This window comes from Garra rufa, chromosome 6 (genome assembly GCF_049309525.1).
Source record: "Garra rufa chromosome 6, GarRuf1.0, whole genome shotgun sequence".
Lineage (NCBI taxonomy): Eukaryota > Metazoa > Chordata > Actinopteri > Cypriniformes > Cyprinidae > Garra > Garra rufa.
Window position 1 is genome coordinate 36,464,228 of NC_133366.1, and position 12,776 is coordinate 36,477,003.

At 36.3% G+C, this 12,776-nt stretch overlaps 1 protein-coding gene across 1 annotated transcript in view; it reads right to left on the reverse strand.

The window, feature by feature from the left end:
- Positions 1 to 1,415: 1,415 nt before the first annotated feature.
- The window catches only part of pax5 (paired box 5), a 39,152-nt gene continuing 27,791 nt past the window's right edge, over positions 1,416 to 12,776 (reverse strand). The window contains exons 7-8 of the mRNA XM_073842652.1: positions 1,789 to 1,918; positions 1,416 to 1,480 (exon numbers count right to left, since the gene is read on the reverse strand). Coding sequence (XP_073698753.1) covers positions 1,416 to 1,480; positions 1,789 to 1,918 — 195 coding nt within the window. The remainder of the gene's footprint in view (positions 1,481 to 1,788; positions 1,919 to 12,776) is intronic.

The window sequence follows — 12,776 nt, forward strand, 5'->3', positions numbered from 1 at the left end:
AGAGGCATGCTGTCACAAGCACTGGGGCAAGTTGTCACAATGGAAAAATACTTTGCATGGGTAAAAAATATTTTTCTTTTATGCCAAAAATCATTAGGATATTAAGTAAAGATCATGTTCCATGAAGATATTTTGTAAATGTTCCACTGTAAATATATCAAAAATTAATCTTAATTAGTAATATGCATTGCTAAGTGCTTCATTTGGACAACTTTAAAGGGATTTTCTCAATATTTAGATTTTTTTAGCACCCTCAGATTCCAGATTTTCAAATAGTTGTATCTCAGCCAAACATTGTCCTATGCCAACAAACCACAACCACACATTATTTTATTGATAAATTGCAATTTCAAATATTTGACCCTTATGACTGGTTTTGTGGTCCAGGGTCACATATAAGCTTTTCAGCAATATGTTAGCCACAAACAATGCATGAAGCTTACAAAAATGTAAAAAGTTACATACCAAAATATTGGCACGTTGTAATTTATGCTTGTTTATTATTTAAAACATATATGTGACCACTTGCCCCTATGCAAATGTACCTTGCCCAGACCTGGTGCAGTTACACACACAGTCTCACACTCTCTGTTCTGCTGGTTTCTATGTTAGGGAGTTGTTCATGTTAGGTGACAGGAAGACATTAGTGAAGACTGGATACTAATCCACTCTGGGTCAGTGGACATGGCAACAGCGAGGGACAGAGATGGACTCTTCAGAGGAAGAAAAGACAAGGCCTAGTCCTCTGAGAGACGTTGTCAGAAAAGAGGAGAATGAAAGAGGGAAGACAAGAATAGATTTTCTTGCTCAAAATGGTATGTGTGTAGTAGAAGGGGCTGCTGGTGTCACTTTTTAATATCATTTTATAAACAAGAGAGATAAAAAATAGCCAAAACATATTTTTTCTTTATCTTTAGATTTGCTATATATGTATGTCTTTTTTTGATGAATGTATTATTTGTAAATTGATAAAAATGGTTAGTTATCATAAATGTAAATACAAAATGTTCATTTGTGATCTGCCAATAGGGGGCGCCAGTATGCAAACAAGAGGCACCCGTTTCATAGTCTTTTCACATGGTTCGTTATGAGACAAGCTCTGTTTGTAATTCATTCTGGCCTTTTCTCCTTCCACACACACACACACACACACACACACACACACACACACACACACACACACACACACACACACACAGTCTAGACGTACAGGTTTCGCTCTACCTTGTCAGATGGTCCACAAATCCCAATTCCATGATTCCCTCGTTAGGGCTCCTGTCCAAGCAGCTCTTAATTAGCGCTCCCTTACTCCCAAATGGAGTGAGCCAGTAAGGGAGAGGAGGAGACGTGTATATAGTAATTACAGGTCTCCATCCACTCCCTCTGTCCCTCAGGATATAGAGTCTGAATCTGAATCACTGAGCACTGTTTAACAGGTCTGATAACACTCTCATCTCACCTCTGAGCTGCCCACAGCAAGCTGATGCACAATCAAGTGTTTCTAATTCATGTTTAACATAGCTATAATGCTGAGAAACCCATCGCAGATTGGCTTTAGGAAAACAAAAGTGTCTGCCATTTAATTCCAGTTCCACCATAGTAATATCTTTTTCTGTATTTTTGGAATAATTAATCCACTAAAGAAAGCTTGTTTTTGTCACAAAATAAAAAAGGTAATTGTGAGTTTTTGATCTCACAATTCTGACTTTTTCTTACAATTGATTGCTTGTTTATAGGCTATCTTATATCTTTTTTTATATCTTTTTAACATATAGGTAGTTTGCTTACCAGACACAAGTGGATACGATTGAGGTCCTGCAACGGTGGAACCGAGTTCTGCTCCTGTCTGATTGGCCAAGCTGTTTTTCATCTCCTCCAGTCCGCCAGCCAAAGACGCCATAGCCGAGTAATCAGATGTCTATGGAGAGAGATTTCATTAGATGGCTACAATGGAAGAAAATCAACTTCATGAAATTACTTTCTATGTAAACCCTCATCTTTGTGTTTGTGAATGCCACACAGGTATGTAGCCAACACTAATGAGTAGCGGTCGCGTAGATCCAGGTGATGTATGTGGCCGACCTCGGACTGACCCCGCTTGTGTGCTTTCATGACCAATTACTTACAATGATCTCTGTCCCACACCCACAGCGATTCATCTCCATTGGCGGTAATGGGGTTTGTCACTCAGGTGTGGATGCGGTTTGATGGCAGAGTTTGGGAAGTGGATGTCGCTTCTGTTTTAGTGCAGGAGGAGGTTATTAATAACCCTGATTAGGAGTGAATTAAACCCCAACAAAATCCTGATGGTACACCTGCCCCTGCTGTTACCGTAAAGTTACGTCATTTACAAGCTATTACCATCCACTTTAACATTCCTGTAAATAAATGTTAAGCTGCAAGTAAGCTTGTGCCTTTTTACAGGCGATACTAATCCTCTCTGTCAACTGGTTCCATAAAAAAATACTAAAACCACATAATTTGATTTCAGAATTTCAGATTTTAGTCCATGTCTGTCCATCTGTATTTGTATGTCCTAAAAGTTACAAATTTACAATTTGCAGTCAGTGTCTCTTTGAGCCATGATTCATATCTGACTCAAACCAAGCACATGTTCAGCTTTTAAATTTGTGTAATTACTTACTAGTTTTCTGTATGACATTCTGTATTTAAAGATATTAAGCCCAAAGTATGCTTCACTTTTTATGCCTATGCGAGGGTCAGTGTACAGCGTGCCTGACGCAAATTCCCTCATCAGAATAGTAGGCGCATACTGTACTCACAACAGGACGCACATGCGCTTTGAATCTGTTTTGCAGTAATCAATTGTTCCACAAGGTGGCAGCACTATCCCAAGCTATTGTTTCACAGTAGAAAACAAAACTAAAGAGACTGAACAACAACAACAAAATAGCAGAGACTGCAAGAACAACAGACGGTCACAATGACAAGCGCTTGTGAGTGAGAGGGTATATATGAGATAGCACAGCTTTGGTTTAAAAGAGTTCAGAAATATTTGTTAGCAGTCATAAATCATGGGGCAAAACAGAGAAGACACAAGACATGAATAAAGCTTTCTAGACTGCATGTATTTGGACTACATGTAAAAGTATTGGGCTTTAGAGATACTCTTACACTCACTGATTTTTATTATAATAAACCAGTTACATGTAAATATATAAAAAAAGATTTAATTACATAAAAATTACAGAGGCCACCTTTTTTTTTAACTGATGTATCCAGTGGTCCCTGGTGTTTCTAGTCAAATTAACATATTTCCCAAATAAACCTGCGCACATTTTTATATGTACTTATATTTAAAAAGTTTTAATTCAGTCTATCTCTAAGGTGGATAGAGGGTTTGCACTTGCGTCACAATTTGGTCAGTTACCCAGATGCGCTCCATATTGGAGATACACGGATGTAAACAACAGCATGGATTGCACGGTTAATGTAAAACTGAATACATTGTTCTGCTAATTTATGCTGTCTAAACCACGGGAAAATATGTTTGGAAGCTGCTAAATCATATTGAGAAATTCTTAGTAAGTAGGAAAGGGCGCAATATTTTGACAAACTTAAGTTAGGTGGTAAAGATACGTACGAGTAGTATTAATTAAGACATTAGCCTAATATTTAATCTATCTGACACAAATGTTATCAAGATTTTTGGAAATCCTGGTTCAGTTTGGCCAAACACAAATGCCTTTTGTTCCTCAGTTTTTTTGCACTCTTCTCCTTGATTTGTTATAACTTTTGGCAGTCAATAGTACTCCAAATGGTATTACTGGTCCGACCGATTAGTACAGCCCAAAACATGACAAATAACCATTTTAAGCATCAATAATTAGCAAAATATGCGAGTTTTGTTCAATTCAGTGGCATTGTTTACATACCAATATGGCCAATATGGCCGACTGAACACTATAGAGTAATAACGCAGTGCAGTAAACGGTGAAACTGTTTACACTACAAACCAGTGTGTTCATAGTTAAGACAATACATTAAAATAATATGGTAAAACACACCAATTTGCAATATCAAGCAGTAAAACAAGCTGTTTTGTACAGCTAACAATTCGCAAATAAGACCGAAAACCTGACCCATAAAATGTACAAATGGCTACACCTGTTCTTTGTGGAATAAAAGGTCAATACTATGAAAGGCTACATGTTCGACTGTACGAGTACAGAAATGAAGTATACTTTGGGCTCTAGAGATACTCTCAGACTCACTGATTTTTATTATAATAATCCGCATTTACAAAAATTATAATAATTAAAGACTTAATGACATCAAAATTAGGCCACCTATATGCTAATACAGAAGTTTTTAAACTTGTGTATGATGACAGACTAAGAGCCCATCAAAATCAATGGACAATTTTATGAGGTAATATTTACATAAATTGATGTTATTAATATGCCATTCAGCTTATTAAAGATAGTTGCCTTTAGTATGCGCAATGAAAAGTACATAAAAGTGCGGAAGTATCAGCTTAATACACCCTAAGTTTTATAATAATTTGCTTTGGTGTTTTAGTGTGTGGACAATATATACTAATAATTAATTATCTGTCCTTCCTGCTCAACTAACAAATAGCAAATTACGATTCCCTATTGTTACATGCTACAGTTCAAAACTGTGTTTTTTTTTCTTTTCTTTTTTTTCTTTTCCTTGAGCACTAAATCAGCATATGTGACCCTGGACCACAAAACCAGAGTAAATTTTTTTGATATTGAGATTTATACATCATCTGAAAGCTGAATAAATAAGCTTTCCATTAATGTATGTGTTGTTAGGATAGGGCCGAGAATATTTGAAAATCTAGAATCTGAGGGTGCAAAAAATCTAAATATTGAGAAAAACACCTTTAAAGTTGTCCAAATGAAGTTCTTAGCAATGCATATTACTAATCAAAAATTAAGTTTTAATATATTTACGGTAGTACATTTACAAAATAAATTCATGGAACATGATCTTTATTTAATATCCTAATGATTTTTAAATTGGCATAAAAGAAAAATCGATCATTTTGACCCATACAATATATTGTTGGCTATTGCTTCTTATGACTGGTTTTGTGGTCCAGGGTCACATATTAGAATGATTTCTAAAGAACTGTGTGACACCAACGACTGAAGTAACATATTTACTGAACTTTGAGCTAATAAATGCAGCCTTGCTGAGCATAAGAGACTTATTTTAAAAACATTTCCAAAAAAAATGACCAAGCCTAAAAAGTTATTTATTTATTTTCAACTGCAAGAGATTTTTTTAAGAGAGGGAGGGAGGGAGGTTCATCTGAAGTACTATAAGAATTGTTGATAAAACTGTAATTCTAGATACTAGAATTACAACTGAAAAACTTTTAAATCCCTATCTACTACACAGGGTAAGCAGGGTGTTTGTTAGTGTTAGTGTTTGTGTGTGAATGCATGTGTGTATCCCAGTGACCCCTTAAACACCTCAGTGCTCATCACCACGGCGAGGGCAGTAGACTGTGACCTTACCAATCACAGCTCACACCGTCCACTTCCTCTCTCTCTCTTTCTCTCTCTCTCCATCCCTGACTCCTTTCCACTGTCTATTTCTCTGTTTCAGTCATTCAGTCTGAGATAGGCATTTCCTCTCTATTTATGCGGCTCGCACCCGCCTCCTCATCATGTGTGTATGTAGATGGGGAGGTTAGTGCTAGTAATTGGGGATTATGAAGTTTGGCCCTGCCTCTGACAGCAGCCTAGTGAAGATGGATGATTCTCATTTTAGCCTGTAAATGTTGTCAATTCTGAAGCTACGCAACCCATCAGCGCTCATGATGCACACACACATTTCACATATAGACGCGGCACATGCACACACACCACAGCTGGGGCAAAGATTGGAGAGGAGCCAAACGCTTAGAGAGAAATACTGATAAAAAAAAATGTGTAAAGGAATGGGGTTTGTACAATAAATTGAGATGAAACAGAAAAAAAAAGAGTAGAAGAGGAAAAAAATCAACAAAAAAAGTTTTATTGATTTTGACTAAATAACAAGAATGTAGCCTTACTAGAACTTACTGGAATTTCATTCCAACTGTATTCGTTGCGCTCTCGATTTCTCTCTGGGGTCACAGTTTTCTCGGGGGTCATTTTTGACACAGCCCCTCTGTAATGGCTCTCCTCTCCGCTCACATCAATAACAGATGAGGCCCCTAATCGTGCGACACCAAAATAATTTCACCCCAACCCGCAGCCACATTTACATAATAGTATTTCCTCTCAGACGCTCTTTCTCTCTTTCATTCCCTCTATCTCCCTTCCACTATTTTTCCCTCAGCTTGTACGTATTGTCTCTTAGAAGAGCCTGTAAACTGCACTATGTGTGTGTGTGGGACTGAGAAAAAATGATGGGGGAGGTATTTAGCAGTGCATGCAGTATTAAATGAGCCTGACTGGCAGGGAGGCATTTATTGGTGAGCTCCTCTGGAGCAGAGAGTCGCGGCTCTCAGCATGTGTAACACACACCCACACTCACAATTCTAAATGCTTTATTTGAGACTTTGTTGCTTCTATACTTTTTTGGGGGTGAAATCTGATATAGAGGGCATAGTTTCACCCAAAAATGAAGATTCTGTCATCATTTCATCGTCATCGTCATTCCAAATCTGTAGGACTTCCTTTCTTTCACAAAATACAAAAGAAGATATTTGTAAGTGTTTAAGCTGTTTTTGTCTGTAAAATTAAAGTTGGGGTCCACAATGACATTACATTAAATAAAATAGCACACACACAGATATCTTCTTTCATGTTTTACAGTAGAAAAAGCCACACAGGTTCATGATGGCAGATTACATTTTTGGTTGAACCCTCACTTTAAGCAATGAGTTGATAGCACTGTTACAAGAAATATATTATGTGTTTGAAGTGTGTCATTTAAGTAACAAATTTGATAATAATATGCTTCAGTTTTTTCAATTACAGTAAAAAGAGAACGGGAAATTATAGGAAGAACAGAAAGAGGACAATGCAAGTAAGACATAAGTAAATAACAGAATTTTACATTTTGGCTCAACTCTGAATCTCTTTAAAGCAATTTGCACTCTTATATTAAATATGCAATGTTATCTCATTTTGTACGTATTTTACAAGTTGCCTATTGCGTAATTAACCTCACACTTACAATTTTGTGACTTTATGATTTCTGTGACTGTTAAAGGAGAAGTTCACTTCCAGAACAAAAATGTACAGATAATTTACTCACCCCCTTGGCATCCAAGATGTTCATGTCTTTCTTTTTTCAGTCATAAGGACATTATGTTTTTTATGTGTTTATCTTCTATGGTGCCTGCAAGTTTGAACCTCCAAAATGCAGCTCCAATGGACTCTAAATGATCCCAGCCGAGAAAGAAGGGGTCTTATCTAGTTAAATGTAGTTAATTTTTTTTTTTTTAAATGGACAATATATATACTTTTTAACCTCAAATGCTCATCTTGTCTAGCTCTGCATGAACTCTGTGCATTCTGGGTCAATACAGTTAGGGTATGTCAAAAAACTCCCACTTTTTTTTCCCTCCAACTTCAAAATCGACCTACATTGCTGCAGAAGTGCCGACCCAGTGTTTACAAAGTGAACATGCAAGGAGGATCAAACTCACTTTAAGATAAGGATAAGATCTTCCTTGGCTGGGATCGTTTAGAGCCCTTTGAAGGTGCATTTAAATGGCATTTTGGAAGTTCAAACTCACAGACACAATAGGAGTACACTATATGGACAACATTTCTGAAAAACTTCTTTATGACTGAAGAATGAAAGACATGAACATCTTGGACGACAAATACATTTTTGTCCTTTAGGAGTCTGCCAGCTTGTAACACATGTATGATTTTTCAAATCGCATAAATTCATATGAATGAGATTGTACAAATTAGCCACCTTTTTATTTTTAGCCACCAAATATTTACTTCATTTCTGTAAGATTGGGTTTGGAAATATGTTATGCAAGTTATACAGACATTTACTACAGTTCTCTCTTCTTTTTGTATTACAGTAGAAAGAGTTTGGGAAATTATAGGGAGAACAAGACTCGGACAACACAGGTTGCAACAGCTTGCGCAATTTCAAACCATCTTTTGCCGTTTAAAACGTCAGGATTGAAGAAAAAGCATGGATGGTTATTTTTGAAGGCTGACCTTACTTTAAGTTTTACCTTAAGACGCAACATTTTTGGTCGGAGAATTTTTAAATAAATCACGCAATGCAATTTAACAAGGTTTGAGGTAGTCAGTTTACTGGTATTTACGCCATTATTTAATGGCCAAAAAAGAATGTCCTTACCCATTTTGTGCTTGAAATGTCTGTGATAGTTGCTAATTTTAGCTGTTCTTGGTAGATTGCATTGGTCATTATGGATATGAGTTAATAATGTAATGTAAACAAAAGCTAATGTTAGATAAAAAGGGATTTGCTGAAGCAACAGAAGTCTTTAATATATTTTTTCTTAACTTGTGTTTCACAGGACTTGTACCCAAGTGTTCCACATCTTAAGTGCAGTGCTGAACCAGGTGAGCTACTGAGCAAGTTTACTATGTCAGAAAAGAAACCCAGGCTCATGATATTATGTCTCTATATACATTTCTGCAATTATGAACCTTACTGCACGTTTCGCGGCAGTTTAAAACGTTGGTACAGGCATGTATTGCTGCGTTTTTGTATGGTTTTTTTTTTTGCGCTGCTTGAGGTACGTATTATGGTTGTTCAGAATTGAAATATGCGGGGAGTGACGTTAAAGGTTAATGCTCTATTGGGTTGGAAATATCCCCTACACCAAACCCAACCCTAAACACCTAACAAATGCAAAAGTGATATAAAAATGCATTTGTTGATGCAGCTGTGCTATTTTAATTGTCATATGCGGATTGGAGCTGTTTTGTCGAAACGCAGTTTCTAAAGGTTTGTAACAGAGCTCTTGACCTCCCAAGTGCAATGCCATGAAGCCATTTCTCAATTGGAAAACTCATGCATATGAAGCTGTGTATGTGACGAAAATGTTCAAAAGTATCCATTTTCAAATCGGCTGGGATGTTAAAATTGTTTTGAAGTCATAACATAATATTCAGCAAGTAATTATGTAAAATTTAAGCTTTATTAAACAAAACTCTGTACCTGTAAATCATACTTTGTGTAAAAAGTTTTTTTTTTTTTTAAAAGTAATTTTTGTGAAATGGAATATAAGTTTTAATGTATTACTGCCACTAGTGTTCATTTCAGCTGGTAACGGAAGTGAATTGTATTTGATCTCTTATTTTAATTCTTTAGCTTGTGTCAAAGAACTGCATACATTTTACTGCATACAGTTCATATTTAAAAAAATCATATTCACTTTATGAATGACTGGAAATTTCCCTGGAAATTGCCTTTATCTCTCTTTATATATCTCTCTCTCTCTCTCTCTCTCTCTCTCTCTCTCTCTCTCTCTCTCTCTCTCTCTCTCTCTGTCTTGGTCTGGTTGAGTAATTAGTTCAGTATAAGGGTTGTTGGGCTGTTGATGTATCTCTGGCATAATGTAAGGAGATGGAAAGAGGAAAATTCAAATGAAATGACTCTCACGAGTGTGTGCTGTTTTATATGCTCCCCCTTGAAGTGCAGGACACTAATTAATAGATCTGCCAGTGCTTAATGGTCCTTCCAGCACCACAAACTGAGAGATGGAGAGAGCAAATGAGAGGAGAAGTGGAAAGAAATGTAAAAGAGGCGGAGAAAGGGCGCAGGAGGAGAGGATGAAAGATGAAAAAAGAAATTTCATCACTATCTAATAGATATAGCTTGACTGTAATTTTATGGGTGGAGAGAAAAAAATACATTTACATTTTATGTTTACCATCATAGCAGATGTTTTTTCTATTTTTTTTTTTTTTACCACAGTGACTTTGCATATAGTGCATGTGGGGTATAATTGTATTTTTTCCTACTTATAATTAATAATAGTAAAATAAATATATATATATATATATATATATATATATATATATTGAAGTTTTTTGCTTTAAATACTTTGTTTAAATTTTCATTCTAATTAAAAAAGACATTTTTTTTAATTATTGCTTATTCTTTTTATTCTTTATGTATTACTCACCCTCAAGCCATCCTAGTTGTATATGACTTCTTCTTTCAGACAAATACAATCAGAGTTATGTAAAAAAAAAATGTCTTGGCTCTTCCAAGCTTTATAATGGCAGTGAATTGTGGTCAAGATTTTGAAGTCCAATAAAGTGCATCCATCCATCATAAAAAGTGCTCCACACAGCTCGTGGGGGTCTTCTGAATTGAATCGATGCATTTGTATAAGAAAAATATCCATATTTAAAACGTTATAAACTGCAATCTCTAGCTTCTGCTAACTGTCATACTCGCGTTCACGAAAGGATGTAGCTCCGGTGAGAATATGCTAGTTCCGTGAGAACCAAAATGCCTAGATCTGCCATGAAACTCTAGATGGCACAGGCTAACGGGTTATTAACGTAACTTATGATATCACAGAGTTATACGACTTGGCACAAGCTGATTGGTTCATGCTGCATACGTAACCAATGTGCTTGCAGCTTTACATTTAAATGGCTGGTAGCATTCACTTGGGCATTTCGCTTTAAAAAGCCTTCTGAAGAGTCGTGTGTAACACTTTTATTGATGGATGTATGCGCTTTATTTTGCTTCAAAATTTCGAGAACAATTCACTGCTATTATAAAGCTTTGAAGAGCCAGGGCATTTTTTAATATAACTCTTGTTGTCTTCATCTGAAAGAAGAAAGTCATATACTCCTATGGCTTTAGGGTGAGTAAATCATGGGGTAATTTTCATTTTTGGGTGAACTACCCCTTTAAGGCACCTGATTTGACCCTTGAAAGTTACTTTCACTGGTGTAATTTGAAGGGATAGTTCACCCAAAAATAAAAATTTTATGTTTATCTGATTAGCCCCAGGGCATCCAAGATGTAGGTGACTTTGTTTCTTCAGTAGAACACAAACGAAGATTTTTTAACTCAAACTGTTCTCGTCTGTCAGTCATATAACAGCAATCAATGGGACCCACGGTTTTGAGAGACAAAAAACATACACAGACAAAACCAAATTAAACCCCGCGGCTTGTGACGATATTAAGGTCTTAACACATGAAACAATCGGTCTGTGCAAGAAACTGAACAGTATTAATATAATTTTTTACCTCTGATCCACCGCAATGTCCAACTGTCCTGAGCATGTTCACAACAGCCGGCGCGTGAAGAAGAACAAGCAGAGGTAAAAATTTATATAAATACTGTTCAATTTCTTGCACAGACCGATTGTTTCTTGTGTTAAGACCATGTATGTATCGTCACAAGCCAGAGGGTTTAATTTGGTTTTATCTGTGTATGTTTTTAAAGCATAGTAGGTCCCACTGACTGCCATTATATGACTGACAGACTGCAACAGTTTGAGTTAAAAATCTTCGTTTGTGTTCTACTGAAGAAACAAAGTCACCTACATCTTGGATGCCTTGGGGGTAAGCAGATAAACATCAAATTTTCATTTTTGGGTGAACTATCCCTTTATGTAACTTTGATTTTATATTAAATAGTAGTCATTTATTTTGATGTTACTATATGAAGCACAGTTTTAGGTTATCTATTGTTTTAGCTTATACATAAGCCCTTATGTAGCCTAATCTAATTAACAGCTACAGGAAAAAGAACTAAATTAAGTCCCAAGTTCATTTCCTGCCCTAGGAGACACAAACAAACTCAAACAGAGTCAAGCTCTCCATCATTTCTCTCTCCTTCAGCAGCATTCACACTGTCAGCGGATGGAAAACAAGCTGTCAGTCAATCACACAAGACCGTTTAGCATATACCTCTCTCGTACACTCTCGTTTCTGAAAAAGAGACAGCTCAAAATTCCCAGTTCTCAATTTGTCTGATCGTTTGTGCCACAACAAACCTGACTCTCACACACCCAAGGGATGTGGATTGACCCTAAGGTTAATGCCCTGCTCAGTAGCCTTTGACCTTGCCAGCCTCAGCGCTCAGTGGTGAAATGGACAGAGGAATTATGGGGTCTTTCAGACAAGTCTATAGAACTCTGACACTGGCCTTGTATGTGTGCCTGAATGAATGTGGGGGTGATAGCATTTGACTTTTGAGTGACATCTTTGACTGCCTATTCTTGTGATCAATTTTTATGCATCACATGATCGTCTGTATGTACATACAGCTTTACTTTTGCATCTTATCTGTTATGTGTCAGCATGTGTAGCCATACTGCGGTCATTTACTGCAAACACAAACTTAGCTGACTTAGCTGAACAGACCAGAAAGCCATTCTTTGAATGAAGGCCTATTTTGAGCCAAATTTTATTTTATTTTATTTTATTTTATTTTATTTGTGTCTTTGTATCTCGCAATTTTGACTTATTTTTCATAATTTTTAGAATTGTGGAATATAAATTTGCAATTGTGAGTTATAAAGTCCAGTTCTGAGGAGAAAAAAAAGACTGATATGTTCACAGAATTGCTTATATCTCATAATTCTGACTTAATAACTCACAATTTCTCGCAAGTCGCAATAACCTTTTTTTTTGATGGCATCATCTTGCATTATAAAACTTTTTAATAATAATGATTCTGAATCTGATATGGTCACTTGGACATAAAATCATTATTTAATTGTGTGGCTAACTTTTGCAAACTAATGAACAAGTGTTTGCTACTTAACCCTAAACCTCTACGCAGTGCTGGGACTTAACCTCAGCCAAAAACTC